Consider the following 26,838-nt stretch of genomic DNA (forward strand, 5'->3'; position numbering starts at 1 on the left):
ATTGTCACGTGTACCGAGGTAGAGTGAAAAGCTTTGTTATCCAATCAAATCAGATAACACTATACATAAAAATAATCAAGCCAAACTCAAGTACAATGGGTAGAGCAAAAAGAAGATGCAAAGTGCATAATATAGTTCCCAACATTGTAGTGCACCAGTTCCAGAGACAATGTTCAATGTCTTTAATGGGGTAGAGTTGAATTGGAGAGTGTCCGAGCTTGTAGAACTGATCAGAAGCCTAATTACAGAGGGGAAGAAGCTGTTTCTGAGTCTGGTGGTGCGCGCTTTCAAGCTTTTGAATCTTCTGCTTCACGGGAGCGGGTGGAAGAAGGAATGTCCAAGATGGGAAACTTATTTAATTTTGCTGATTGCTTTTCCAAGGTGAAGTGTAGATGGAGTCAATGGTGGGGTGTCTGGTCTGTATGATGGACTGGGCTGCATCCACAAGTCTCTGCAATTTATTGCGGTCTTCAAGAGAGTTGTTCCCAAATGATGCTGTGGTGTAACCCAACAGTATGCTTTCTGTGGTGTATCTATAGAAGTTGTGGCAAATATCAAGAGTCAAGGGTGTTCAATTGTCATATGTACCGAACAATGAAATTCTTGTTTGCAGCAGCATAACAGGCCATTAAATGCAATGCACACAGATAATATAGAATTTTTTTAAAATCTAAAGAATGAATAATTACAATACTATTAGAAAAACCTGCCGTCCTTAGTGTAACCAAAGGCAGTCCTTATATGTTCATAGTAGAAGTTTGTGTTGTGTAGTTTTCAAGAGCTTGATAGTTGTTGGGGAGAAACTATTCTTCATCTTGGTGATCATGCTATTTCCTGATGGAAATATCCTTCTAATATTCTTTTGCAGCCATTATTTTTTTCCATTTCTTTGGGAAGATTCCAAATATAGTTTTGTGATTGGCCAAATGGTTCTTTATAATTTCAACTTTAAATATTTTCATTATTAAGCTAATTTTTTAAGAATTAGCATTGGTCTAATACAAGAATGATTATACAAATCCAGGTGTAAACATTATTTTCTGCTTATACTGGAAATAGTGTCAGTGAATTATGCTCGTTCAGGAGGTTTACCTTCATGGCATATGACCTAATACTGCAGCAATAACAAATTCATAGTCCGACATTATTCAGTATTAAACATTTTAATACCTCAGAACAAAATGTCTTGCATTTCCTCAATATTTGTGAAAAATAGCTGCATTGTTGTTTGATGGACAATTTTAATCAATTTTGAGAGGCATATGCAATATTTTATCACTAGAGTTCTGAGAATTATGAATTTACAGGGCTAGGGCACAGAATTTTTAAGATGGAAAAGTCTTAAATAAAAGCTGGATTTTCCTGCCATGAGCTGCTACTGACTGTGATCACTACTTGCCCAAAATCATGTCAATCCAATGTGGAAGGCAATTTTGTTTGCCACTTAATCCACGATTTGACAGAAAGGCCCTGAACATAATGGAATGTCATGGATGGGCCAAAATAAAGCCACAACCCAGATTTAATGCCTTTTAGTAGGCAGTTAAGAGTCAACCATATTGGGTAAAGGGCTAAGCGTGGGAGAGATTGGATGACGATTTCCTTCCAAATAGGATGTTAGTGTACCATTGATACTACTAATGTTAGCTTTTTGATCCAGATTTATTTCATTAATGAATTTTAAACGTAATACTTGAACATAGATCAACACATCTGGTTTACTAGTGCAGGGACATAATTCTATGCTGCCATAATCTGCATCTGTTACTACGCCATTTCAGAGTCACATTTAGGACAGACGAAGTAAAGATAATAGATTTCAAAATGGACAGCGGGAGACCACGTGGATTGTAGCAGGTTAAATTAATCGCTCAGCAAGGTTAACTTAATTCCTGATGTTTGAAGGCCAATGTAAATAAAAATTCCTTTCCTGAAACAAAATATTTCATTGGTCCATCACCGTGTCAATGTTGAACACATTGTTGCCCTTTAAATTAAGAAAGTCAATTTTAATAGGCCACAGAGGCAAAATTATATTTGGGCTAGTGATCTTTCAATATAATAAGGAGTTATTGTAACCGCTGTATTAGACAATAGACAATAGGTGCAGTAGTAGGCCATACGGCCCTTCAAGCCATTCAATGTGATCATGGCTGATCATCCACTATCAGTACCCCGTTCCTGCCTTCTCTCCATATCCCCAGACTCCGCTATCTTCAAGAGTCCTATCTAGCACTCTCTTGAAAGATTCCAGAGAACCGGCCCCCACCGCCCTCTGAGGCAGAGAATTCCACAGACTCACAACTCTCTGTGAAAAAGTGATTCCTCATCTCCATTCTAAATGGCTTATCCCTTATTCTTAAACTGTGGCCCCTGGTTCTGGACTCCCCCAACATTGGGAACATGTTTCCTGCCTCTACCATGTCCAAACCCTTAATAATCTTATATGTTTCAGAAAGATCCCTTCTAAATTCTAAATTCCAGAGGATACAAGCCCAGCCACTACATTCTTTCAGCATATGACAGTCCCGCCATCCCGGGAATTAACCTTGTGAACCTACGTTGCACTCCCTCAATAGCAAGAATGTCCTTCCTCAAATTTGGTGATCAAAACTGCACACAATACTCCAGGTGTGGTCTCACTAGGGCCCTGTACAACTGCAGTAGGACCTCTTTGCTCCCATACCCAACTCCTCTTGTTATAAAGGCCAACATGTCATTCGCTTTCTTCACTGCCTGCTGTACCTGCATGCTTACTTTAATTGACGGATGAACAAGGACCCCCAGATCCCGTTGTATTTTCCCTTTTTCCAACTTGACACCATTTAGATAATAATCTGCCTTCCTGTTTTTGCTACCAAAGTGGATAACCTCACATTTATCACATTAAACTGCATCTGCCCACTCACCCAACCTGTCCAAGCCACCCTGCATTCTCATAGCATCCTCCTCACAGCCACCCAGCTTGGTGTCATCTGCAAATTTGCTGCTGTTACTTGTGAACCCTTCATCTAAATCATTAATATATATTGTAAATAGCTGCAGTCCCAGCACTGAGCCTTGCGGTACCTCACTGGTCACTGCCTGCCATTCTGAAAGGGACCCGTTAATCCCTACTCTATGTTTCCTGTGTGCCAACCAATTTTCTATCCATGTCAGCACTCTACCCCCAATACCATGTGCCCTAATTTTGCCCACTAATCTCCTATGTGGGACCTTATCAAATGCTTGTCAAATATAAAATATTGTGAGGCTATGGTACAGATGAATTATTTCACCAAGGTAGAAAGAAGATCTGAGGATAGCATCTTCCGAAAATGTCATGATGAACCTAATGGCCAGTTTCAGATCTGTATTGGGGGAAGATTGGAGATTAAGATCTTTTTGTGGATACATTTTTTTAAAATGCAGAGCGATTTTTCCAATGATAATAAAAGATGAACATCACATTAATTCCTTCATTAATAAAAGTTTTTTTCGTGTGCTTTCAGGAATACATACACAATTGTAATTAATTATCAATATATTTTTGTTCATGTTTTACGAGTGATTCTTTAGGTTCAAATAAATACATTAAACAAAATAGCAGCGGAATTATCTTTTTCATTTCCCAGTGTTCTGGTCCTTCGATGGAGCCTACAATTAAGACCTATGATGTGATCATTTCGGAGAAAATTAGTCGTCAGTTTTTTCGCATTGAAAAGTAAGCTCCAGGAATTTCTAAAAAATATCTGAATATTGCACACTTTAACTCTAACCCTTATCTTTGGGTCAATTTATTGACTTTAACTGTTCTGAATCTGCACATGAAATGTTTCCTCTAACCTCATTCAATATTTGTCTGCAGAGGAGATATAATAATTGCTAAAAATCCTAATGACCCCAAGATGAGTATCTGCAAAAGAGTGATTGGTCTGGAAGGGGACAAAGTGTGTACTAGTGGTCCACTAGATGCTTTTAAGAGTCACAGATACGTGAGTATTACTATGTATGAGTTATTTTGCTAAACATACTGTGACTGATAGTATGTGAACCCAGCTGAATCTTGTTTTGTCACTATCACAAATGAGTGATCAAATCTATGCTGATCTAAAATAACTGTTTGTGTAAGAAAGAACTGCAGATGCTGGTAAAATCGAAGGTAGACACAAAATGCAGGAGTAACTCAGCGGGTGAGGCAGCATCAATGGAGAGAAGGAATGGGCGACGTTTCGGGGAAAGACTCTTCCTCAGACTAAAATAACTATTTGGTCTATTCCATGGTCCCCAGCTTTTCGTCAGTATCTTTTAACCCCAGGTCTCGAAGTGGTAATCCAGATATATTTTATAAGTGTTTTTGATATCTTTTATAAGTGTTGAGGATTTTAGCCTCTCCCATTGCTTCAGGCAGAGGTCTCCCATCACTATTTGGGTGAACATTTTTGGCTAACTCCCCTCTACTCCTATACCTTAAATTTATGTTTCCTAGTTATTGTCTTTGGTTAAGGGAAATTAAATTATTTTTGTTCATCCTGCACATACCTCTCATAATGTTTTGATACTCCCTTCAGTATTGATTATTCAGTCTCTCATAACAAAACAAATTTTCTCCAGAACTGGAAACTTCCTAATGAATACCTATAGAATAATCCCATCATTCCAGTCATGCAGTGGCCTGTGCAGTACTTGGTATTCTAGTTTGTGACCAGACTAGTGTATTAAGCAGTTCTGGGATGACTTCCCTACTCTTAATAAGGCAAGTATCCTATATGCCTTCTTGATACTTTACTTATCTGCTGTTTAAAAGGATTTGTGGGTATGCAATCACTGATCCGACTTTTTGTTAGTTTTCCTCCATTTATTATGTGTTCCCTTTGCTTGGTCCTCGGAGTTTAGACGAGCAAGCGGTGACATATAAGATCCCGAAGCGGCTTGACAGGGTAGATGTTAAAATGCTTTCACTAGTAAGAGAGTCACAAACAAGTAGAAATAAGTATTGAGGTTGTGGAAACCTGGAATAGAAGAGGAGTTGCGCCAGTATAGACCAATAATAGCATATTGAATGGCAGGACAAGCTTGAGTCTCAGTGGATCACTCCTGCTCCCATTTTGTGTCTATCTTGAATGTTAAGCAGGTTGTCCTGAAATAACTTCATCAAGACCCATCCTCCTGAAAGTACTTATTTCCCTTTTATTGGGGACATAATTTTATGGGTTTTAAGAACATATATTTAGAGCTATTGCTTTAACTACTTTTAAAGATGTAAACCTCTTAATATCTTTCCCTCATCTTTGTTTATAATATTGATAATATTATACTCAATACTTATTTCTACTTGTTTATAATATTGAATATTTTATCCTTCTTTGGTGTCAATCCATATCCGTATTCAAAGAAAACTGAACATCTCAAAGTCTTTCTTTAAAATAAGCGCCAAAAAACGTAAATCAGAATTATAAAAGATCCTGGACCTAAATATTAAGTAATATTAATTAATCGGGGTTTCTTATGTATTTATTTTGTATTTGGGCATCACTGTCAAGACCATCAAATATTTATTACCCACCACCCATTTCCTTGTGAAGGCGATACTGAACGACCGTCTTGAACTGCTGCAGCCTGCTGGCAAGGTACTTGCATAATGGTGTTAAGAAAAGAGATCCACAAGTTAGTCCCAGCAACTATGATGGAATGGCTCTATACTTCCAAGTCAGGATGGTATGAAACCTGGTGGGTAACCTGCAGGTGGTAATTTTTCTTTGTACCTGAAATCCCTAACTGTCATGATGGTAGAGGTTGTAGAATTTGGACAATTCTGACAGTAGCTTTGGCAAGTAACTGCTGTGCATTTTGTCGATGGTGCTCATTGAAGGCAGGTTATACTGGCAGTGGAAGGAATGAATGTTTAGGATGGTACATGGGATGCCAACCAAGGGCTACATGGCTACATGTCCTGCATGGGATTCTTGAACATTGCAGAACTATAATCACCCAAGCAGGTAGAAAGTGTCCCATCTCACTCCTTATTTGTACCATGTAGCTGGTGAAAAAGTTTTATGATATCAGGAGTAGAATCATAGAGTGATACAGTGTGGAAACAGACCCTTCAGTCCAACTTGCCCACACCAGCCAAGATGTCCCAGCTACACTTGTCTCACCTGCCTGCACTTGGTCCATATCCCTCCAAACTTCCCCTGTCCATGTACGTGTCTAACAGTTTCTTAAACGTTGGGATAGTCCCAGCCTCAACTACCTCCTCTGGCAGCTTGTTCCATGCACCCACCACCCTTTGTGTGAAAAGTTACCACTCAGATTGAGATTCTGCGCATCTACCCGATTTATTCCCCTTATGCCTTTGATCTGTTTTTGTAGATGGAGTTTTTATGCAATTGATCTAGTTGATTATCTGGTCACTGGTGACTCCTGTGATGATTACTGAGGGTAATTTGGCATGAATGTTACTTGCCAATATTTTGCCAATGCTAAATGCTGTCCAGGTCTTGCTACATGCAGGCATGGACTATTTTATTCATTGAGGATGTTTGTACCTGGCCCTGAGGAACCCCTGCAGCAACAGCTGGATCTGGGATGATTGACCTCCAACAACCAAACCATCTTGATTTGAATAATTACTATTTCTACATGTTGCACACCAATGACGATTGTTCATTCAGATTCAGAAACCTTTAAGACGATTGTACAATGAATTAGGTGAGTAACCAGATTTAAGGTGCATCTGTCCTATCCCAGTTTAATACCAAAATATGCTGTAATTGGGCAACAGATCTTAAGGCTGTTTCTATAGTCTTTATTGTAGTTGCTTAGTGCAGGTCATTAATTGTATGGCCCTTCAATGCTAAAATCTTACTTCAACAAGTAAATAGATTATATCAAATTGAAACCCTGGTTATTTGAAGCAGCCAGATGGGGTTAATATTTAATTTGAGAATCTATTGCTATCAGTATATTATTGGCTTTAAAAGCACTGATATTTAATCAGGGATTATAATTAAAATCCTTCTTGTCCAAACACATTGCTTCTATTTGCCCTCGCTTTTAATACCATTTGCTTTGGCTTTAGGCCGTGTTGAGCCATATGGTCAATGTTGCAAAGGTTCAGGTTCATTTTCCCATTTTCATTCAGAGTCACCAGATTAAGTTACTCCCGGCATCATAAACTGCTGGTGGAATAAGCCTGCATGTCACTTAAACAGGAGGAGTGCCTAATGTCACTTTATTCATCTAGGATCTGTAAACACAAAATTGTCTGCCTTGTCACTCAAAGTGATAAAAGCTTGAGTTACACATCTGTTTCACAGCAATACTTTCTTCACAATCATTGCAAATTGCTAATGCCCTAGCACTCGCTGATGTGGGAGAAGTTTGTTTATTCTTGTACTAAAGTAGAATTCATTGCCGAGATGGCACAGTTCATTCATTCTGATTTTCTGTCGCCAATATAATTGTATATGGAGATGAGTTACTTTGTTAGTTTTTGGGGTTGGATGTGAGGAATGCAGCAGGAGGATAGCAAGGGTTATACATAGTGCTTAACCCTGAAGCATTTTCCATATCAAACAAAGCAGCTGCCTGTGGTGTTTACAGCTTAGAGTGCTGTGTTGATGTGCATATCAGTTAATACAAATCGTACATACACCCTGCTTGTCAGCAAGTGTAATTGGATATGTTGAGACACCCGTAATGGATTAAAACCATTCTTTTGATTGGTTTACTTCATACGTCATATACATGATTTACCATTACCTTATATTAATTATATTTCTACAATCTGCAACATCGTGCCAACAGATTAATTGCTTAACGAATTGTTTCAGCTTATTCTATTTCCGTTAGCAATCAGTTTTACCACTTCTAAGAGTTTTATTCAAAATGCTCAAAACAAGTGATTAAGACACATGAGGACAGACAAAAATCTGGAGAAACTCAGCGGGTGAGGCAGCATCTATAGAGCGAAGGAATAGGTGACGTTTTGGGTCGAGACCCTTCTTCAGACTGATGTGGAGGGAGGGGGGGGGAGCGGCGGGAAGAAGAAAGGAAGAGGCAGAGACGGTAGTCTGTGGGAGAGCTGGGAATGGGAGGGGAAGGAGAGAGAAAGCAAGGACTACCTGAAATTGGAGAAGTCAATGTTCATACCGCTGAAGTGTAAACTGCCCAAGCGAAATATGAGGTGCTGTTCCTCCAATTTGGGTGGGAAGGGACGAATTGACCCGGGAGTTACGGAGGGAGCGGTCTCTGCAGAATGCCGAAAGGGGAGGAGATGGGAAGATGTGGCCAGTGGTGGGATCCCATTGAAGGTGGCGAAAATGTCAGAGGATTATCTGTTGTATGTGACGGCTGGTGGGGTGGAAGGTGAGGACAGGGGGACTCTGTGGGAGTATGGGGAGTGAGAGCGGACCTACGGGATATAGAGGAGACCCTGGAGAGAGCCTCATCTATAGTCAAAGAGGGGAACCCCTGTTCCCTAAAGAATGAGGACATCTCCGATGCCCTGGTTTGGAACACCTCATCCTGGGTGCGGTGTAGACAGAGGAATTGGGAGTAGGGGATAGAGTCCTTACAGGAAGCAGGGTAGGAAGAAGTATAGTCCAGATAGCCATGGGAATCAGTGGGTTTGTAGTAGATGTCGGTCAGTAGTCTGTTACCTGCGATGAAGATAGTGAGGTCTAGAAATGGTAGGGAGATGTCGGAAATGGTCCAGGTGAATTTGAGTGCCGGATGGAAGTCAGTGGTGAAATGGATGAAGTCAGTGAGTTCTGCATGCGTGCTGGAGGTATCACCAATGCAGCCGTCAATGTAGCGGAGATAGAGTTCGGGGATAGGATCACGGTATGCCTCGAACAAGGATTGTTCGATGTACCCACCAAAGAGGCAGGCATAGCTGGGGCCCATGCGCGTGCCCATAGCGACGCCTTGGATTTTAAGGAAATGGGAGGAGTCAAAGGAAAGGTTGTTGAGGGTAAGGACCAGCGCATCGACCAGGACTAGGCGGAGGAGAGTATTTGTAGACGGGGATTGCTTGGTTCTGCGGTCGAGGAAGAAACGGAGGGCTTTAAGACCCTCCTGATGGGGGATGGAGGTGTAGAATGACTGGACATCCATGGTGAAGATGAGGGAATGGGGGCCTGGAAAACGGAAGTCATGGAGGAGACGAAGAGCATGTGAGGTGTCTTGGACATAGGTAGGGAGGCATTTGACCAGGGGGGGATAGGGTGGAGTCGAGGTATGTGGAAATAAGTTCGGTGGGACAAGAACAAGCAAAAACAATGGATCTGCCAGGACAGTCAGGTTTGTGGATTTTGGGGACAAGGTAAAATCAGGCCTTGCGGGGCTGGGGAACGATGAGGTTGGAGGCTGCGGGATTGGGGGGCAGGGTGCCGGAAGTGATGAAGCCTGTGATGGTGTTTGAGATAATGGTCTGGTGCTCGTCTGGGGGGTCATGGTCCAAGGATAAGTAGGAGGAGGTGTCTGAGAGTTGGCACCTAAGTTAGAGTGAGAAAGGGGAGTGGAGAAGTTGAGGTGGTTGATGTCCCACCGGCAGTTTAAAATAAAAAGGTCTAAAGCAGGTAGATGGCCATGAGGGGGAGTCCAAGAGGAGGGGGTCCGTTGGAGATGGGAGAAGGAGTCATCACTAGGGGATGAGGACTCCTTCCCATGAAAAAAGCTTGGATGCGGAGGTGACGGAAGAAGAGCTCTACATCGTGGCGGACCTGGAACTCATTGAGGTGGGGACAGAGGAGAACAAAGGTGAGGTCTCTGTTGAGGATAGACCATTTGATATCAGAGAGGATGGTGAACGATGGAGGTTGGGGCCGGAGGCAGGTGAGTGGACAGAGGCTGAGGCGATGTCTGGTAGGGGGTGGGTGGGTGATCAGGAAGGAGGGGGTATGAGGACAATAGTGTGGGTGGGGAGGAGTTGGGGTCACATGCTTTAAGGGGAAGGGGAAGACCCAGTGGAACATGACACATGAGGATGCCATTCTTTGAGTCAAAGATAGAGAGGACTTGCAGATCATCTAATAATTGGTTGATTCTAAAGCAGGCTCGATGGGCTGATATGGCTAATTCTGCTCCTATGTCCTTTGGTCTGGCGGTCTTCTCAGCACCCTCTCATGATGTGGACAAGAAATAGGATCAACACAATGTTATTGAATGGCAGAGAAGACATAAGGAACCAAATGTTATTCTTCTACGTTGGTTTCTGATATTTATACTTCTCAGTGCATTTGAGTTGCAATGCTTCTTATGGTTTTTGATATATACCATTGATCAGATTTAAATAGTTTATGGAGATATAGATTAGTTGAAGTGGCAAACAGTTAACAAATGGAGTGTTTTGTTGGAAAATGTAAAGTTGTTCATTATGATAGGAAGATTGAAAGAACAGAACGTTATTTAAATGGAGAAAGCTGTTGCATAAAAGGATTTAGGGTACTCATTCATAAAAGACAAAATGATAACAGACAATTGCAGCAGATAGGTTAATGGAATGTTGACCTTGCATGGAGAAGTTGTAATGTGAGGGTAAGTTAAATAGATTTATTCTCTGTTCATTGGAGTTTATAAGAAAGAGAGATGATCTTATTCAAACATAGGATTCTCAGGCGAGACAAGGTAAGTGCAGAGAGGATGTTTTCTCTATAAGGAGAGTCCAGAAACAATGCGTAGGAAGGAACTGCAGATGCTGGCTTAAGCTGAAGATAGAAATAAAAAGCTGGAGTAACTCAGTGGGTCAGACAGCATCTCTGGAGAAAAGGAATAGGTGATGTTTAAGGTCGAGACCCTTCTTCCTATTCCTTTTCTCCAGTGATACTGTCTGACTTGCTGAATTACACCAGTATTTTTGTATCTATCTTGAGTCCAGAAACAAATTGCATGGTGTTTAAGAAGGAACTGCAGATGCTGGAAAATCGAAGGTAGACAAAAATGCTGGAGAAACTGAGCGGGTGAGGCAGCATCTTTGGAGCGCAGGAAATAGGCAACGTTTTGGGCTCCATAGATGCTGCCTCACCCGCTGAGTTTCTCCACATTTTTGTCTACCAACAAATTGCATGGTCTAGGATTGCCCATTTAAGAATGAGAAGAAGCTGTATTTATTCTCTCAGAGAATAAGAGTTTTTGCGATGGAGAGCTTTGGGGCAGAGATTCTGGTTATATTTAATCATTCTAATCAGTGAAGGAATCCAGGGATTTTGCGTAAGGGTAGGAAAGTGAGCATGGGGAATGCTAATCAATCAAACGGAAACAAATTGGATGGTCTACCCCAGCTCCTGTTAGAGGCTGAATAGTTTATCTCTATTTCTGCTTCTTATGGATGTTCTACAGCTCATTATAGCATAACATGCAGAATAAGGAACAAATTTAATTTCCTGAATCATTGAATTTCCCAGACTGACAGTCTTTGTTTTTAATCTTCAGCATGCATCAAGCAGTAAAGTGGCTTAGCTGGTAGAGTCGTTGCCTCACAGCAACATACCTTGGGTGCTGTCTGTATGGAATTTGCACTGTGACACGTACCCTCCCTTGGATGTCACTCTAATCACTATCAATGGCTGACAGGCTAGGAGAGGCCAATTCCCAAAATCATTGGTCCAATGCTGGGTCCAATTAGCTGCTATTGATTTGGCTACCTAAACCGTGTCAGCCTACTCCCAATGAACCCCAGGCACTCTAGCCAGAAGGAAGATGGGAGAGGGGAGATGCAGAAGAGAAAGAGGAAGACAGGGAGGAAGGAAGGAAGAAGGAAGAAATCAGGGAGAGAGTGGAAAGGAGAGAAAGTGGGGAGCTGTGTTCCCCTGTGCAGGTTTGAGGAAGACTGACCACTGGGAAGAGCCCGAGACCACCAGTGTCACCATGTAGTCAAGACTGCCAGGAGGAAGCCCTAGGTAGCCAGCACCTCTACTGGGGCTAAGACTGAGTGGCCAAAGGAAGCCTGAGGCCCTAGTGCCTCTTCCTGCCCACAGACAACGAGAGACTGAGCTGCCAGGATAATCCAAAGACTGCCAACTCCGCCTCTTCGAGCCCAAAGCTGAGTCACCACGATAAACCTGAGATTGCTAGCGTCTCCTTTTGAGGCAAGGGTGAACTGCAGGGGGAAGTCCGAGATCGCTATGCCTGCCTATTCCTTCAAGACCTGGAATGACTAAGCTGCTGGGAAAGTCCAAAATAGCAGAGCCTCCGCACATGCGCCCTGATGGCGTGGGGCAGTGCCACCATGTGGTCTTGGACTTTCTTACCACTGTAAATAAAATATACCATATGTGTTTACCCTACTGCAAGTGTCGGTGTGGTCACTGCCGAACCTAGCATTACCCCCATCGCCACCGTATGCTCTCCCTGTGACTGCGCGGGTTTCCTCGGGGTTCTCCAGTTTCTTCCCACATTCCAAAGACATGCGGGACTGTAGGTTAATTGGCCTCTGTTAATTGCCCCGAGTGTGTAAGGAGTGGATGAGATAGTGGGATAACATAAAACTAGTATGAAGAGGTGGTCAAAGGTTGGCCTGCACTCAGAGGGCCGAAGGGCCAGTTTCTAAGCTGTATTTATAAACTAAGCTAACACAAATGAAAGAAATCAGGAGAGAGAGAAGAGAATACAAGTGTAATCTCAAAGAAAAGAATAGAATGTATTAAAAATAATAATATGGTAAAACAATAAACAGATTTTAAAAATGAATGCAAAATAATAAATAAAATTACAAAGAGAAATGAAATATTTGTTTCCAAAATAGAGACACATTTATATAGTATATTTCACGATTGAAGAACATTCCAAAGTGCTTTACAGTCAATTAAATACTATCAGAGTATAGAGACTATTGTAATGTGGGAAATATGACAGCCAAAATTGCACACAAAAGCGATAATTTGCTTTAGCTATGAGTTTAAGGGATAAATAATACAAAGGGCGCGGGGAGGTCTCTCTGTTCTTCAAATGAGATCTTTTATATCCACTGGACAGCAGATCCAGACTTAGTTTAAGATATGAAAAAAATAATAAAAAAGCTTTGTAGTTCTTTAAGCACTGTTGATGAGTTGTTGGTAATAGTCAATAGATGCATTCTTTCTGGAAGTATTTTTCTCTTTAAATGATTTATTTTCCATTGATATATTTGCAATTATATGATAATATGTGCAATTCTTTTAAATGTCTGCTGTGAGTCTGACAGGCTAACCCTATGATATCACAGTGGATCAGTATCTTGATATGAGTGAAGATACTTATTCTGAGTGTCACTGGAAGGCGCCATATGGATAATACGAAAAATGTGATTCCTAAACCTGGAAATTAGACTGTGCAATATTGTTAACACTGCCATTAAAAAAGCAGACAAGAGAATTTGATATGAATGCATTAAGTGTTCACAGGCAAGTATCACAGCATAATTTTCAAGTTGCAGGCTCCAAACGTCATATTATAGTCCAGTATTTGTGAGAAAATTTACTTTTATCATGAATAATGAAATATTTTAAATGTAAATTTCTGCATTTAAAATCAACATCACTTTTCAAATAATCTGGCAAAAGAATCTATGCCAGATGTGATAGAGTGATATAGTAAATTTTATTGTATGCAGGTCCTCAAACGGTTAGTCTCTATTTTCTGTTGTGTCATTAAATCTAATCTTCTTAAGAGTAGTTTAGGTATTTGTTAACTGCTCCAATGTCATAAATGATAATTTGGTATTTGTCGATAATGATGATAGGGATGGAAGTTCTTCAGATGTGAAAGGTACCGACTGGAAACGTCACCTTTCCACTTCCCTCCACAAATGCTGCGTGACCCACTGAGTTCTTGCACACTTTGTATTTTGCTGTAAACTTGATACCACATTGTGTATGGTTCTTTTCTATAAGACCATTAGGTTCTTATGGAAAAGCGTGGAGAGGTTTAGGAAGGGAATCCGAGAGTTTAAAACTGAAGGCACACCTGCTTAACTGTAGCTTGATTACATTTGGAGATGGAAATGGTAGAATGAAGATATCCATGAGGGTTGTAGCATTAGATGTTTCACAGAAGGCTGTAGCCAGAAAGGGCTTTGGAAAAATATGAGGCAATGGAAAAGTAAAGTGTTCCTTAACTGGGAGCAAGTCCTGAGATAATAAGTGAATGTGACTTGGTATAAATCAAGCTACTGTCTGCAGAATTTTGAATTCCCTGTTTGTCAGGCATGAAATGGAATGGTGATATCTTGAGGAGACTTATTTCAATCAAGATGAGGCATGGGAAAGGTTGGGGTGGAAGGAAAAGTAGTTATTTATAACAGTATGGATGTGTCGCCTTAGAGCACAGAAAGCATTGAGGAGATTTAAGAAAAGTACTTAAAACATGAACAGTTTAAAAACTGCAAATAAATAAAAATTTGCTGAAGAGCCAAATACCAACGACACTGGTTTAAGGTGATTCACAAAAAAATTAGAGACAGCTTGAAGACAGGATTTTCTTCTGTGAGTGGTTAGAGTTCAGATGCAATGTCTGATAGCATGGTGTTTACAGATTCAACACTCACCTTCAAAATAGAATTAGCTAAATACTCAAAAGAAAATAATTATACTGTTATATCTGCTGGAGAAAGATCATTGGTGTGGACTAACTGAATTGGTGTTTGCTAGAACCACTGCAGTATCAATGGCCCACATTGCTCCCCTGCTGCACAAGTCTATGAACTATGTGGCACATTGAAATACAATCATGTCTACGGAAGATAGTTTTACTGGAATACAGTACATTTCAATGGACTGATCACATTTTTTTCTTAAAATTAGCTGTCATTTAATTAGTCAAAGGCATGAATTTCATTCTGGTATAGTCACATTGTTTGTTATTTTAATTCCTTTCATTATTTTGCTTACTTCAGTTACCTGTTCTTTAATGGGTGAAACAAATCTTTCCTTTGTTCAAAGAACACCCACAAGCAATAAAGCAATTACATTTGTGGTGTTGTACCAAAGTAGAAGGCACTGTCTCAGATCTCAGTGGTGATAACCATGAAAGGGGAGCATTTTCCTTTCTTATGCTTAGAGATTATGTTTTGTTGTATAAGAACATGCCCGAGTTTAACTTGATTTTCTGCCATCAGTTACCTGAAGATGACTGGTGCAGCATCTGTGAAAGAACCTACTATAAATTGATCAGATTTGTATTTGATTTATACTATTTGTAGGCCAGCTTAGCTAGTGATTGAGTTTCAAATTTGCTCGCAATATAAACCACAGGATAAGCTCTGAAGAACGGCATTGAAATTAAAATATGGCTGGTTCTCAGTTCACAGAGAAAAAAACCATCACAACATTTGAGACGACACACTCAGCAAAGTAACTACTAGTTTTCTTACACTTAATCTCGATAATTACATCTTAATTTTTTAGTAATCTAACATTTTCAGAAAATTGCTTCAGGCAATAATGCTGCAATTTTACTTAATTAAAAAAATACAGATGAATTCACCGTATGAGTACTGTTCTTGAAACCAAAGCATAAAACTATAAAAGGTGAGCAAAAAATGGCGCTAAAGAAGGAAGAGATTAGTTTAATCAAAAAGGCTCAACTTGTTGATAGTCTGTGAAAGTTGGCAAATTCTATTTGGTTTCTTCAGCTGCTGATGTTTGTACTCTCTCCAAAATCATGCATAGTTCACCATTTTATTTAGTAGGTCCAAAAATAAGACAACCAGTCTAGGCAGATTTTATGGTTAAAACATCTTATTGCCCAACAGTGCTTGCAAATGAACAGTAGTAATGTTAGGCTTCAGAATCTATATCAACTGATTACCAATGATTGCCAAAATTGTCTGCTGCAAGAATTGGTGATGAGTATTTAAGAATTAATCTGCCAGAATGGTGAATTTCTGAATTTTCACCATATTTGCTGGAATTGAAATTGCTCCAGATTTTAATTTTAAATCCAGCACTCGAAGATTTTAATTGTTTCATGAGAATGAAGGTAAATTATTTGAAATGATTCATCAAATTTAGAGCAGCAGTAATCACTTTTGTATAAAATTTATTTTATTCACATATTTTTTGAAATAATGAAACATATGAGGGCATATTCCGAAAATGACCAAACTAGTGGATCAGGAAAGGATGTTTTATGGAGTAAAGGACCGGCGAGCAGTAAAAAAGTGGAAAGAATGTAAATTTTAGGACTGGCATTTGGGAGAATGGCCACCAGTGATGGATTGCTTAAATTTAGTACTTGATACCAGGATTGGAGGAAGTTACACAAATTGGGAGAGATGAAGTTAAGGAGAATTTTGAATAATAATTGCAAGGAAGTTAGGCATTTGGTAGTACCATAACCTCATGCACCTGTACCAATCAAGAATCTATCTATCTCTGCCTTTAAAAATATCCACTAACTTGGCCTCCACAGCCTTCTGTGGCAAAGAATTCCACAGATTCACTGCCCTCTGACTAACTAAATTTATCCTCGTATCCTGCCAAAAAGAACATCCTTTAATTCTGAGGCTATGACCTCTCGTCCAAGACTCTCCCACTGGAAAAGGATCGGAAAAGACTGCAAAAGGTTATGAACACTGCACAATCCATCACCGTCTCTGACCTCCCCACCATCAAAGGGATTTATCGTAGTCGCTGCCTCAAAAAGGCAGCCAACATCATCAGATACCCACACCAGGTTGGCCTCGCATTAATTTAATCACGGCCATCGGGAAGAATGTACAGGAGCCTGAAAACTGTAACGTCCCGGTTCAGGAACAGTTTCTTCCCTACAGCCATCAGGCTATTAAACACTACAACCTCATATAGACTCTGAACAACAATAGACTATTATTATTGTTGCATTGTTCTGTTTGTTTTTTTGAGTATGTATGTGTGTGTGTGTGTATATATATATCTATATATATATATGTGTGTTGTGAGTGTGCATATATATACACACACTAAGCTTTTCTTTGCTCTCGTTTGTCATATAATAATAATAATAATAATAATAATTTTATTTATAGAGCACTTTAAAAACAAACATAGCTGCAACAAAGTGCTGTACATCACTAATCATTGACATATCATACTATGCATATTCTGTTGTGCTGCAGCAAGTAAGAATTTCATGGTTCTATCTGGGACATATGACAATAAAACACTCTTGACTCTTGACTAGTGGAAACATCCTCGCCACATCCACTCAATCGAAGCCTTTCACTGTTCTTTATGTTTCAATGAGGTCCCCCCTCATTCTTCTAAACTCCAGCGAGTACAGACCCAGTGCCTACAAACGCTCATCATAAGTTAACCTACTCATTCCTGGGATCATTCTTGTAAACCTCCTCCGGACTCTCTCCAGAGCCAGCACATCCTTCCTCAGATATGGTGCCCAAATTTGCGCACATAATGCCAAATGTGGCCTTACCAGCGCCCTATAGAGCCTCAGCATTACATCCTTGTTTTTGTACACAAGCCCTCTTGAAATAAATGCTAGCATTGAGTTTGCTTTCTTTACTACTGATTAGACTTGCAGATTAACTTTGGGGGAATCCTGCACCTCCGATCTCTCTCCCATTTAGAAAAAAGTATTTGCCTTTATTCCTACTACCAAAATGCACGACTCCTCACTTTGCTACACTATATTCCACCTGCCACTTCTCTGCCCACTCTCCAAACCTGACCAAGTCTCTACACTACCTGCCCTTCCACCTATTTCCGTATCATCCACAAACTTGGTCATAAAGCCTTCAATCCCCTCGTCCAAAGCATTAATATACATGGAGATGTCCTGTTACTAAGTTCTCTATCTCATTCCTGAACTCGGTCTCGACATTGTTCATCATCCGAACCACTGCAGTGGTATCATCTGCTAATTTGTGTATGGAGTTAGAGCAAACTTGGCTGCACAGTCATGAGCGTATAGGAGGGGACTGAGAACGCATCCTGCAGGGCACCAGTGTTGAGAATTATTGTGGAGGATGTGTTGTCACCTATCATCACTGATTGTGGTCTGTGAATCAGAAAGTCAACGATCCAGTGGCAGAGTGGGGGAGGGGCGACCGGATTGGCCACAACTGTTAGTGCATATTAGTGATTTATATTAAGGTACCAAATGTATTCTATTAAAAAATGTCAATGACAGAAGTAAGGGAATGCATCTGCAAAGGGATATAAAGAGTTAAACATGTGGACAGAACAATGAAAGATAGAATATAAAGTTGAGAAATGTGAGATTATCCACTTTTGTAGGGATAGAAAGTATATTAAATGTTGAATCCTAGTATTCAGAGAGATTTTGTTATTGTAAAAGAAACACAGAATATTTGGATGCAACTATAGCAAATAATTGAGAAAAAAAAATAAGTTTTTTTTTCTTGTATTGCCAGAGGTGTTTATCTGCAGCTGCGCAAAAATTTTAGTCAGACCATAGTTGGATTAATTCCTATAGTTTGGTTTCTTTATTTAAAAAAATAATATGTTTGTCTTGAAGGCAGCGTGGAGATCCTTTACGAAATTGATTCCAGTTATGAATGGGTTAACTCATGAGGAAATGTTAAGCACATTAGGCTCATCCTCTCTGGAGTTCAGAAGACTAAGGGGTGATCCTATTGAAACATATGAACCCGAGGGGGCTTTGCAGGCTGGATGCTGAGATACCTTCTCAGCTGAGGGAAATCTGGAACCAGGTTCATGCTGATTTAAGATGAGGTGAGAAAGACCTTTCTTAAAAGGTTGTGAATCTTTGGAATTTTTAGGCTCGACACCTACTGAGGCAGAGTAATGATTTACTTTCAACTTTAAGATAGATTCAAGGAAATCAGACATGAAGAGGACTAGCGGGATTGTGGACTTGAGATGATGGTCTGATTGAAGAGCAAACAAATTTCAGGATTCTTATGGCCTATTCCTGTCCTTTATTTAATGTTATGTTATGTAAACAAATCTCTTTGATTTCATGGAGCATCTTCCTAATTTTATTACTGAAACAATAAATCTTGGTTCTATAGACAGGTTCAGTGAATAAAACTACTTTGAAAGTTAATTGATTTATAACCAGTGGTCTATACAAATCTGCATGCTATTAAGTATTTTTTCTTTTTAAAAAGATGTAATTGAACAAAAAACAAGTATCAGGAAGAGTAAATTATATTTGAAGTGAAATAAATGAAAAGGTAAGAATTATCTATCAATCAATGATACACTTGCTGATTACACCAGGTATGATCAGTGGGTATTGCCATCGTCTAAGTAAATTGTGGACTGAAAACCTGCTGATTAAGCTTATACTATGTATAACTCTTCAAGCAAACCCGAAAGAGTTGTTGCATTAAATGAAGTTTTTTAAATGGTGTCCCAACTTATCTATTCTGGTATTTAAAAGTTCACGTGACAGTATTTCAAGAAAGGTACAAAATTCTCATTGATCCTGGCCAACATTATTTCCTCAACATTCCCACCAAAAATAAATTCCCTGAGTTGCTGTGTAAAGGACAGCAGAGGCCTCTGTTCAAAATGCCTCTCTTAGTTATTCCTTAACAGTATTCCACAATGAGATTCACTGAATGCTAAATGCTTTGAAATATTTGAGAGATTTATTAAGACAACTGGTAACTAGGGTTGACGACTTTCTCACTCCCAAATAAGGGACAAAAGGTCAAAATAAGGGATAAATTCCCGACGGCAATTCGTTGACTGACTGGGTGAATAGTGAGTTGGCATGGGTGCTGGATTGCACACAAAGCCCAGCCCGAGGGCCAGCGGAGGATTTTGGCTGGGCTCCGGCACCCCATCCAACTCATGAACCGATGATCGGCCATGAGAAGGAGGGGTGGTGGTGTTGGCAGTGAGCGAAGGTCCGAGGGTCAGAAGCTGGCCGGGCTGCCAACCGATGGGGCGACGGGCGAGGTGCTGCTGCTGCACTCCATGGGCTGCACCATGTCAGGACGGGTGAGGCGGGGCCAGACTCGGCACTCCGACACGACAGTCCACTCGACCCGAGTAGTAGCTGTCAACTACGGGGCAAGGGCGGTCCTGTATGGGACAAACCAATTTAGCCCAATATACGGGATGGCCTGGTTAATGCGGCACAGTTGGCAACCCTACTGGTAACTGCAAGCTTCTTTATATGTGATAGAAGCTCTTTGCTGGAATATGTCAACAGAACGCAACATCAGTCAAATGGAGATGGCACAGCATCACAGTTGGTGGAAGGGTGTAATTACAGTCTGACATTTACATCAGTGATTTTCATGATAAATGTAGGCAAAGGAATTTATAATAAAAACGGTGACAGAGTATGAACATGGGGGTAAGACCTTTACTATATGTAGATGTAATAATAATAATATCATTATTTTCTGGAAATCCACAGGAATAATTCTGCACCAAGAACTTGGAGAACTGCCATCCACAAAAAATAACATTTATTTATTTTTTGCATGTGATACAATAGTTGGAAATAGTAAATGATAATAGAACACTCTTTTTATGCATATGTTTCTGTGGCCTTCCTATTGTGATGTTAAAAAAAAAATGGTACGTGTCTTTACCCACAAGTTTAAGATGCATCTGAGATGTGACATTTGTGAATCCTGCATCATCTGGTCTCTTTAATATAACATGTAGCAAGAAGTTGGGGGAACATAGCTTCTATAAAGCCTAAGTGTTGGCAGAGACCCTTGCGATAGAACGGTTGTTCTTGTGTTGTAAATTCTAATTTATTCTAAGTGTACACACACAGTTATAGGGGGATAATACAAGTAAAACAAAGAAATATATTAAACATGTGTAATTTATGCTTTTATTTTACCTGTTTGATAAACCACTGTATCTATCATTCAGATGCTGATTCAATTGTTGCCACGAGCATGCAAATCTTTGTTGTAGCCTAACTGTAATTATGTTGTACATTTGAATGAGTGAAACATAAAAAATGAACTATTGTTGTCTGCGTGGGTGGAAACTGCTGAAGTAGTAATAGCTTCCAGGAAGCAGTGATGAAGCCTCACGTGTGTGTTTATGTGATTAAGAGCTCAGTTATTTAAGCAATGTCACCTTACATTTTGGTGATGGATTATTATGTTCCTATATCAGGATGCAGGTTGAAATCACAGATATAACTTGAATTTAAATTGAGCAGGGTGCACCCCAATAAATTGGCCAGCAAGGTGGTGCTGCTTTTGCATTATATATGTAGGGAATCCTTAATGTGGTTTCAGGGGATACTTTATTAATTATTCATTTAAGCGGAGTTTATTTTCCCTTGTGCGAAGGAGGCCGAATGGTGACATGGCAAAGGTATATAGAATGATAAGAGCCATAGAGAGGTTAGATTAAATCTTTTTTGCATGGTAGGAGTATCAAAAATTTGAGGACATGGGTTTAAGATGAGAGAACAGTTATAAAGCAGATTAGAGGTAAAAGTAATTTAACACAGAGTGGTCGTTATCTGGAACTCGATGTCAGAGAAGATAGTGGAATCAGATTCACTCATTACATTTACGAAATATTCAGACAGGTTGTTAAATATGCAATGCACAGAAGGATGCAAACCTTGTGTGGACGGAGGGGATTAGTGTGGATGGCCTGATAGCAATAAATGATAGTGGAGAAATTTGATAGCGGATCATTTTTTTTTTTTTCCGAATTTCAAACTCCGCGGCCGATCCGGCACCGTCTTTGGTATCTGAGAGTTTTTTAAACATGTAACCAAAAAGGTTAACGAGGGCAAACCCTATTTGGACTTCAGCAAGGCATTTGATCAGGTTCCACATTGGAAGCTGCTCTGGAAGGTTGGATTGCATGGGATCCAGGGAGAACTAGCCGACTGGATAGAGAATTGCCTTCTTGGAAGGAAGCAGAGGGTGATTGTGGAAGGTTGTTTTTTCGGCTTGAGACATGTGACTCGGCGTGTGTTTCAGAGATCAGTGCTGGGCTCACTGCTGCTTATTACAATGATTTGGATGAGAATGTACAATGCATGATTACTAAATCATGAGAAATCTGGAGGATAATACAAGAGGGGAGTTTAAACAATCATCAATATTGTAAAAGTACAGGGTAAACTAATGGAATTAAAGGCTGACAATTCCCTGCATGGCCTGCTTTGGGGTTTAAAACACATAGCTGCAGAGAATCAATCATGTATTCATTGTTTTCTTCCAAAAATCCATAGATTTAGGATGGGTCCAAATGGATTAGAAAACTGCAAATGTAACCACCCTATGCAAGAAGAGAGACAGAAAGCAAGAAACAGTAGGCAAGTAATTTGAGCTAATACTGGAATCCATTCTTTAGTATATAGACTAGACTAAGTGGGACTCGTTGGGTCCCATGTTCAAATTGGAGGGCAGGTCCCCCAAAGCAATATTCCAACTCTCCACCAATTCCAATATTGGTGGTTAGTGGAGGAGGGGGCATTCTGGAGCACAAGTATAGGTGTTGTGGACCCAAGGGACTGGTTTCCAGAGGGCTAGTGTGGACATTATGGACTGAATGGATTCTTGGGCTGGTAGCTCAGTCACTCAGGCCTGGTCGGCTGGCAGCTCAGTCACTCAGGCCTGGTGGGCTGGCAGCTCAGTCATTTCATATACATTTTTTAATTTTTCATACATCTCTTTCCTTTTTCTTCGTCACCAAATTCATAATTTCTCTCATCAACCTAGGTGAGCTTACCTTGACATCCTTGTTTCTCTTCCTGACTGGGACATGCCAGTCCTGCACTCTGATCAGCTGGTCTCTAATTGTCTCCCACATGTCAGATGTAGACTGAGTCAATGACAGCTGATCCCAATTTACTCTTCCTAGCTCTTGCCTAATAATGTTGTAATTTGCCCTTGTACTTACCTGCAAAACCAGACTTTTTCTTATCCATAGCTATCTTAAAACGTATGGGGTTGCACTCACTCTTCCCAAAATTCTCGCTCAGTCACCTGGTCAGGCTTGTTTCCCAATACAAGGTCCAGTATAGTCCCTTCTCTAACAGTATGCAAACTACCCACATACTGTTTCAAGAAACCCTCGTGGTTTACACCTAACAAATTATGACCTAACAAATTCTGACAGTACTTTTAAAATTTTCAGATTTAATGTCTGCATTTTTTTCCCTAAAACGATGAATGCATAAAAATATTAATAAATCATTACAAGTATGTAGAAAGCTGAAACCCAATACAGAAACTATCCTCTATGTTCTGCGAAATAAGCAGTTTTTCTCCTTCAGTCAAAGCTACCTACCTCTGCTCTTGAATCTGCTTTATTTGTTAAGTGTACTCCATTACTTATTGTAAAATTGCCTCGGATGTGAACAAAGAAAGATGAAGATTGCTCCAAGTGGTAGCAGATTTTAGGGCACCAATTAAACACACTGAGTTTCAATTCACAGGAAAATATAGCACTCAACACTTATTGAACAATCATTTCTCAAGCACCTGTCAACATTGTCCTTGGACATTGTTTACTTTTGGTTTAAGTCTGTGTAACTACTTTAAAACCTGGCTTTCATGCAGATTAATAATAAAGCACAATGTATCAAAGGTTCTTCACAAATTAATCTTGGGATTTTTTTCTCAAAGCAGTAATAAATTAACTGCAATCATGTAGATGGCCAGTATTTTGGTTTGCACATTCAAGAGACTGTTAGATCGGCATATGAATATGCAGGAAATGGTTCATGGGAGGGCAGACAAAATTAGTTTAATTTGGCACAGATATTGTGGGCTGACGGGACTGTTCATGCGCTGTGCTATGTTCACTCAAAATATGTATTATGTACCATCTCATTATGAATCAATATTACTCATATTTTTTGAGAATTGAGAATTGATCTTACTGAAACAAACAGGATCCTGAGGTGAATTGACAGGGTGGATGCTGAGAGGATGTTTGCATTTCTAGCGTTATTTAAAAATCATGGAATCGTACCACGGAAATAGACCATTACTGCTTTAATACTTATTTAAACTAATCCCATTTACCAGCACAAAACCCATATCTCTAAATGCCCTACTTATCCAAGTTCCTGTCCAAGCATCTTTTAAATGTTGTAAATGTATCTGCCTCCATCACTTCCTCTGTCAGCTCCTTCAAGATATTCACAATCCTGCATGTTCATAACTCCTTGAAAGTGCTACACAAGTGAATAGGTTGATAAAGAAGGAGTACAACATGAATGTCTTTGTTGGCTTGGGCATTAAATATAAAAGTTAGGAAGTCGTGTTGTTGCTGTACAAAACGTTGATTAGTCCACATTTGCAATATTTAGTGCAGTTACAGTTGCCACATTATAGGAAGGATGTGGAGCCTTTGGAGTGGATGTTTGGCCTTCCATCACAGCTATGTGATGGATGTTTATGTAAAATGTAATTATGTTGTGTCTGGGGTCTATTTGTGTGTAATGTATGGCTGCAGAAACGGCATTTCGTTTGGACCTCCAGGGGTCCAAATGACAATTAAATTGACTCTGACTCTGACTCTGACTCTGTTTAAGAGGTTCACCAGGATGATGTCTGGATTCTGTATTAGCTATAAGGAAAGGCTGGATAAACTTGGATTCTTTTCTTTGGTGGCTGAGAGGTGAGAAGGATATACGATTATGCGAGGCATAGTTAGAGTTTACAGTCATAGTCAACTAATATGTTACATTCTAAAGGTCATAGCTTTAAGATGCAAGGAGGAAAGCTTAAAGGAGATTTGCAAGGCAAATTTTTTTTTACACTCAGCGTAGTAGGTACCTGTATATATTGCTAGGGGAGGTGTAGAAACAGCATTTAAGCAACATTTAAGAGGAATTAAATCAAACACGTGAACAGGCAGGAAATAGTGGGATATGGACCATCTGCAGGCAGATAAGATTAGTTTAGATTGGCATCATGGTTGGCATAGACATAATTGGCTGAAGGGCCTGTTCCTGTATTGTACTGTTCTACATTCTATACTCTCTATTATGCTTAAGAATATTCCTCGGATCCCTTTTAGATTTCTCTCAACTCACTTTAAATCTATGTGCTCTATTCCTAGACATTCCTGCCCTGGGGAAAAATATTCTATCTTATATACAGGTCACTAATAACCTTTACAAACCTCTGTAAGGTCATCCCTCAATTTGGGTGGTGTATTTGGATGTTCAAAAGCCGTTTGATAAAGTACCACACAGAAGACTTAGATTCTGGACAAACAAGATCAGGCTGACATCTTAGTAATGACAGAGGATTGATTAAATGACAGGCAATAGAGATAAACAGGTCATTTTTAGATTGGAAGACAATTAATGATGGGTGCCATAAGGATCAGTAATGATAAGGTTATTAAGGAAAACTGAAAGTAGTTTCAATGTATCCACAACTCACATTTTATTTTAATAACTTTATCTTGCAATAACAAGTTTGCAAATAATAATGTTCTTATGAGGCAGTAAAACTTTACACACTTCTCATGAAATTCCTCCACGTTCTTGCCTCGCTTTACAACTCCCAGCTATACTATCCTTCCAATATATCTGTTCCTCCATGATCAATCCCAATATGTTCAGCTCTGTGTGTTTCTACTATTTCTTCCCCAAAGCAACCCATCAACTGAAGCTTATTGTCCTATTATATACCTATGTTGTACATGGTAATGGTGATGCCCATATTACACTTCCGTGCATTTTACTAATTTAAGGATGCTTTATCGATTGAAGTTATTGTTATGGTTAATCTCAGTGTGATCTTTTGCAATTGGCACTGAATAAATTCCTGGAGAGATAGGATTCATGATTAGAATGATCGAGAGGGAAGTCCTTACTCCCTCATTACCATAGAGTAGATCCCTGCCCCCGACCTCAATAAGACAGTATATGTCCACTTACCACAGTGAATACTTTATATTGAAGATGGGCAAATTATTTAATTTCTCAGGTACTTTGCATACATTACACCAATCAATACATGGACAATTAGTGCTGCGTTCTTAATAGGAATGATTGGATAAGAAACCTTTTTTTATATTACAGCATTCCCATTAAGTTAAAGCTACTGTATTTTGTTCTACATCTGAGCCCGAGGCTACTGTCTAATACTAACAGTGGTGCTACCCTTTGGACCCAATTCATCGCTCAATTTTTTTGCAGTATTTAACCTCTGATTTGTAGCAATGATAATATACATCACATATAGGTAATTAGAGGTCCTTGTCATTTGTAAGTCTAGATCATTAAGTTGCAGAACACGAAAATAGACTATTGCTGGTTCTTGATGGCCATTATTAGAATATAATGCGTTGTTCCTGTATTCATGTATGGAGAACTGTGGCTTAATTAGAGCTGTGACAAGCCTAAGCTGATAAAGTGATGAGATTATTCATAATTGATGTCAGAATCAATTACCATTTGGTTCTTCACAGGCCCACTGGCAGGTCTAGCCTTGGTGCAAGCCCCAGGATTCTGATCATTATATGGCTGCCCCGTTCATGCTGAGCCTGTGACAGCAGGCCAGATCTTTCATGAACATTCTAATGACCCCCTTTTGAAGTCTAATAAATGAATGACCTTGTCATCTTGCTCTAACCCTTGATGCTTCATCTTGGAAACTTTTTCATTAACTAGCTTTCCGTAGGACAGAGCAAGCAGATGCGACGTATTCTCATTGTCGGAGCCTACTCTAGACTGTTAATTGTTAATAAACAAGAATGTTTGATAAGGGAATACAAATATAACTACATAAACACTCAAAGACTCTTTTATTATTGACCTTGTTCTCATTGGAATATGAGGAATGGCTTCCACATTTTGACACTCATCTTAGACCAAATCCAGCTCCCTTATCCCAGTGGCAGTCGTATACCCGAAACCTAGTTGAAATACATGCCTCCCATAAGGCAAATGGAGCTATACCTAGTGAGATAAATATGGGGGTCA

General features: G+C 39.7%; 1 protein-coding gene across 2 annotated transcripts in view; it reads left to right on the plus strand.

Annotated features, from left to right (window-relative positions):
• The window catches only part of immp1l (inner mitochondrial membrane peptidase subunit 1), a 65,859-nt gene that overhangs the window by 31,119 nt on the left and 7,902 nt on the right, over nucleotides 1-26,838 (plus strand). For both annotated transcript variants that reach the window (XM_055649263.1, XM_055649264.1), the window contains exons 3-4: nucleotides 3,615-3,703; nucleotides 3,848-3,974. In XM_055649263.1, coding sequence (XP_055505238.1) covers nucleotides 3,615-3,703; nucleotides 3,848-3,974 — 216 coding nt within the window. The remainder of the gene's footprint in view (nucleotides 1-3,614; nucleotides 3,704-3,847; nucleotides 3,975-26,838) is intronic.

This window comes from Leucoraja erinacea, chromosome 18 (genome assembly GCF_028641065.1).
Source record: "Leucoraja erinacea ecotype New England chromosome 18, Leri_hhj_1, whole genome shotgun sequence".
NCBI lineage: Eukaryota > Metazoa > Chordata > Chondrichthyes > Rajiformes > Rajidae > Leucoraja > Leucoraja erinaceus.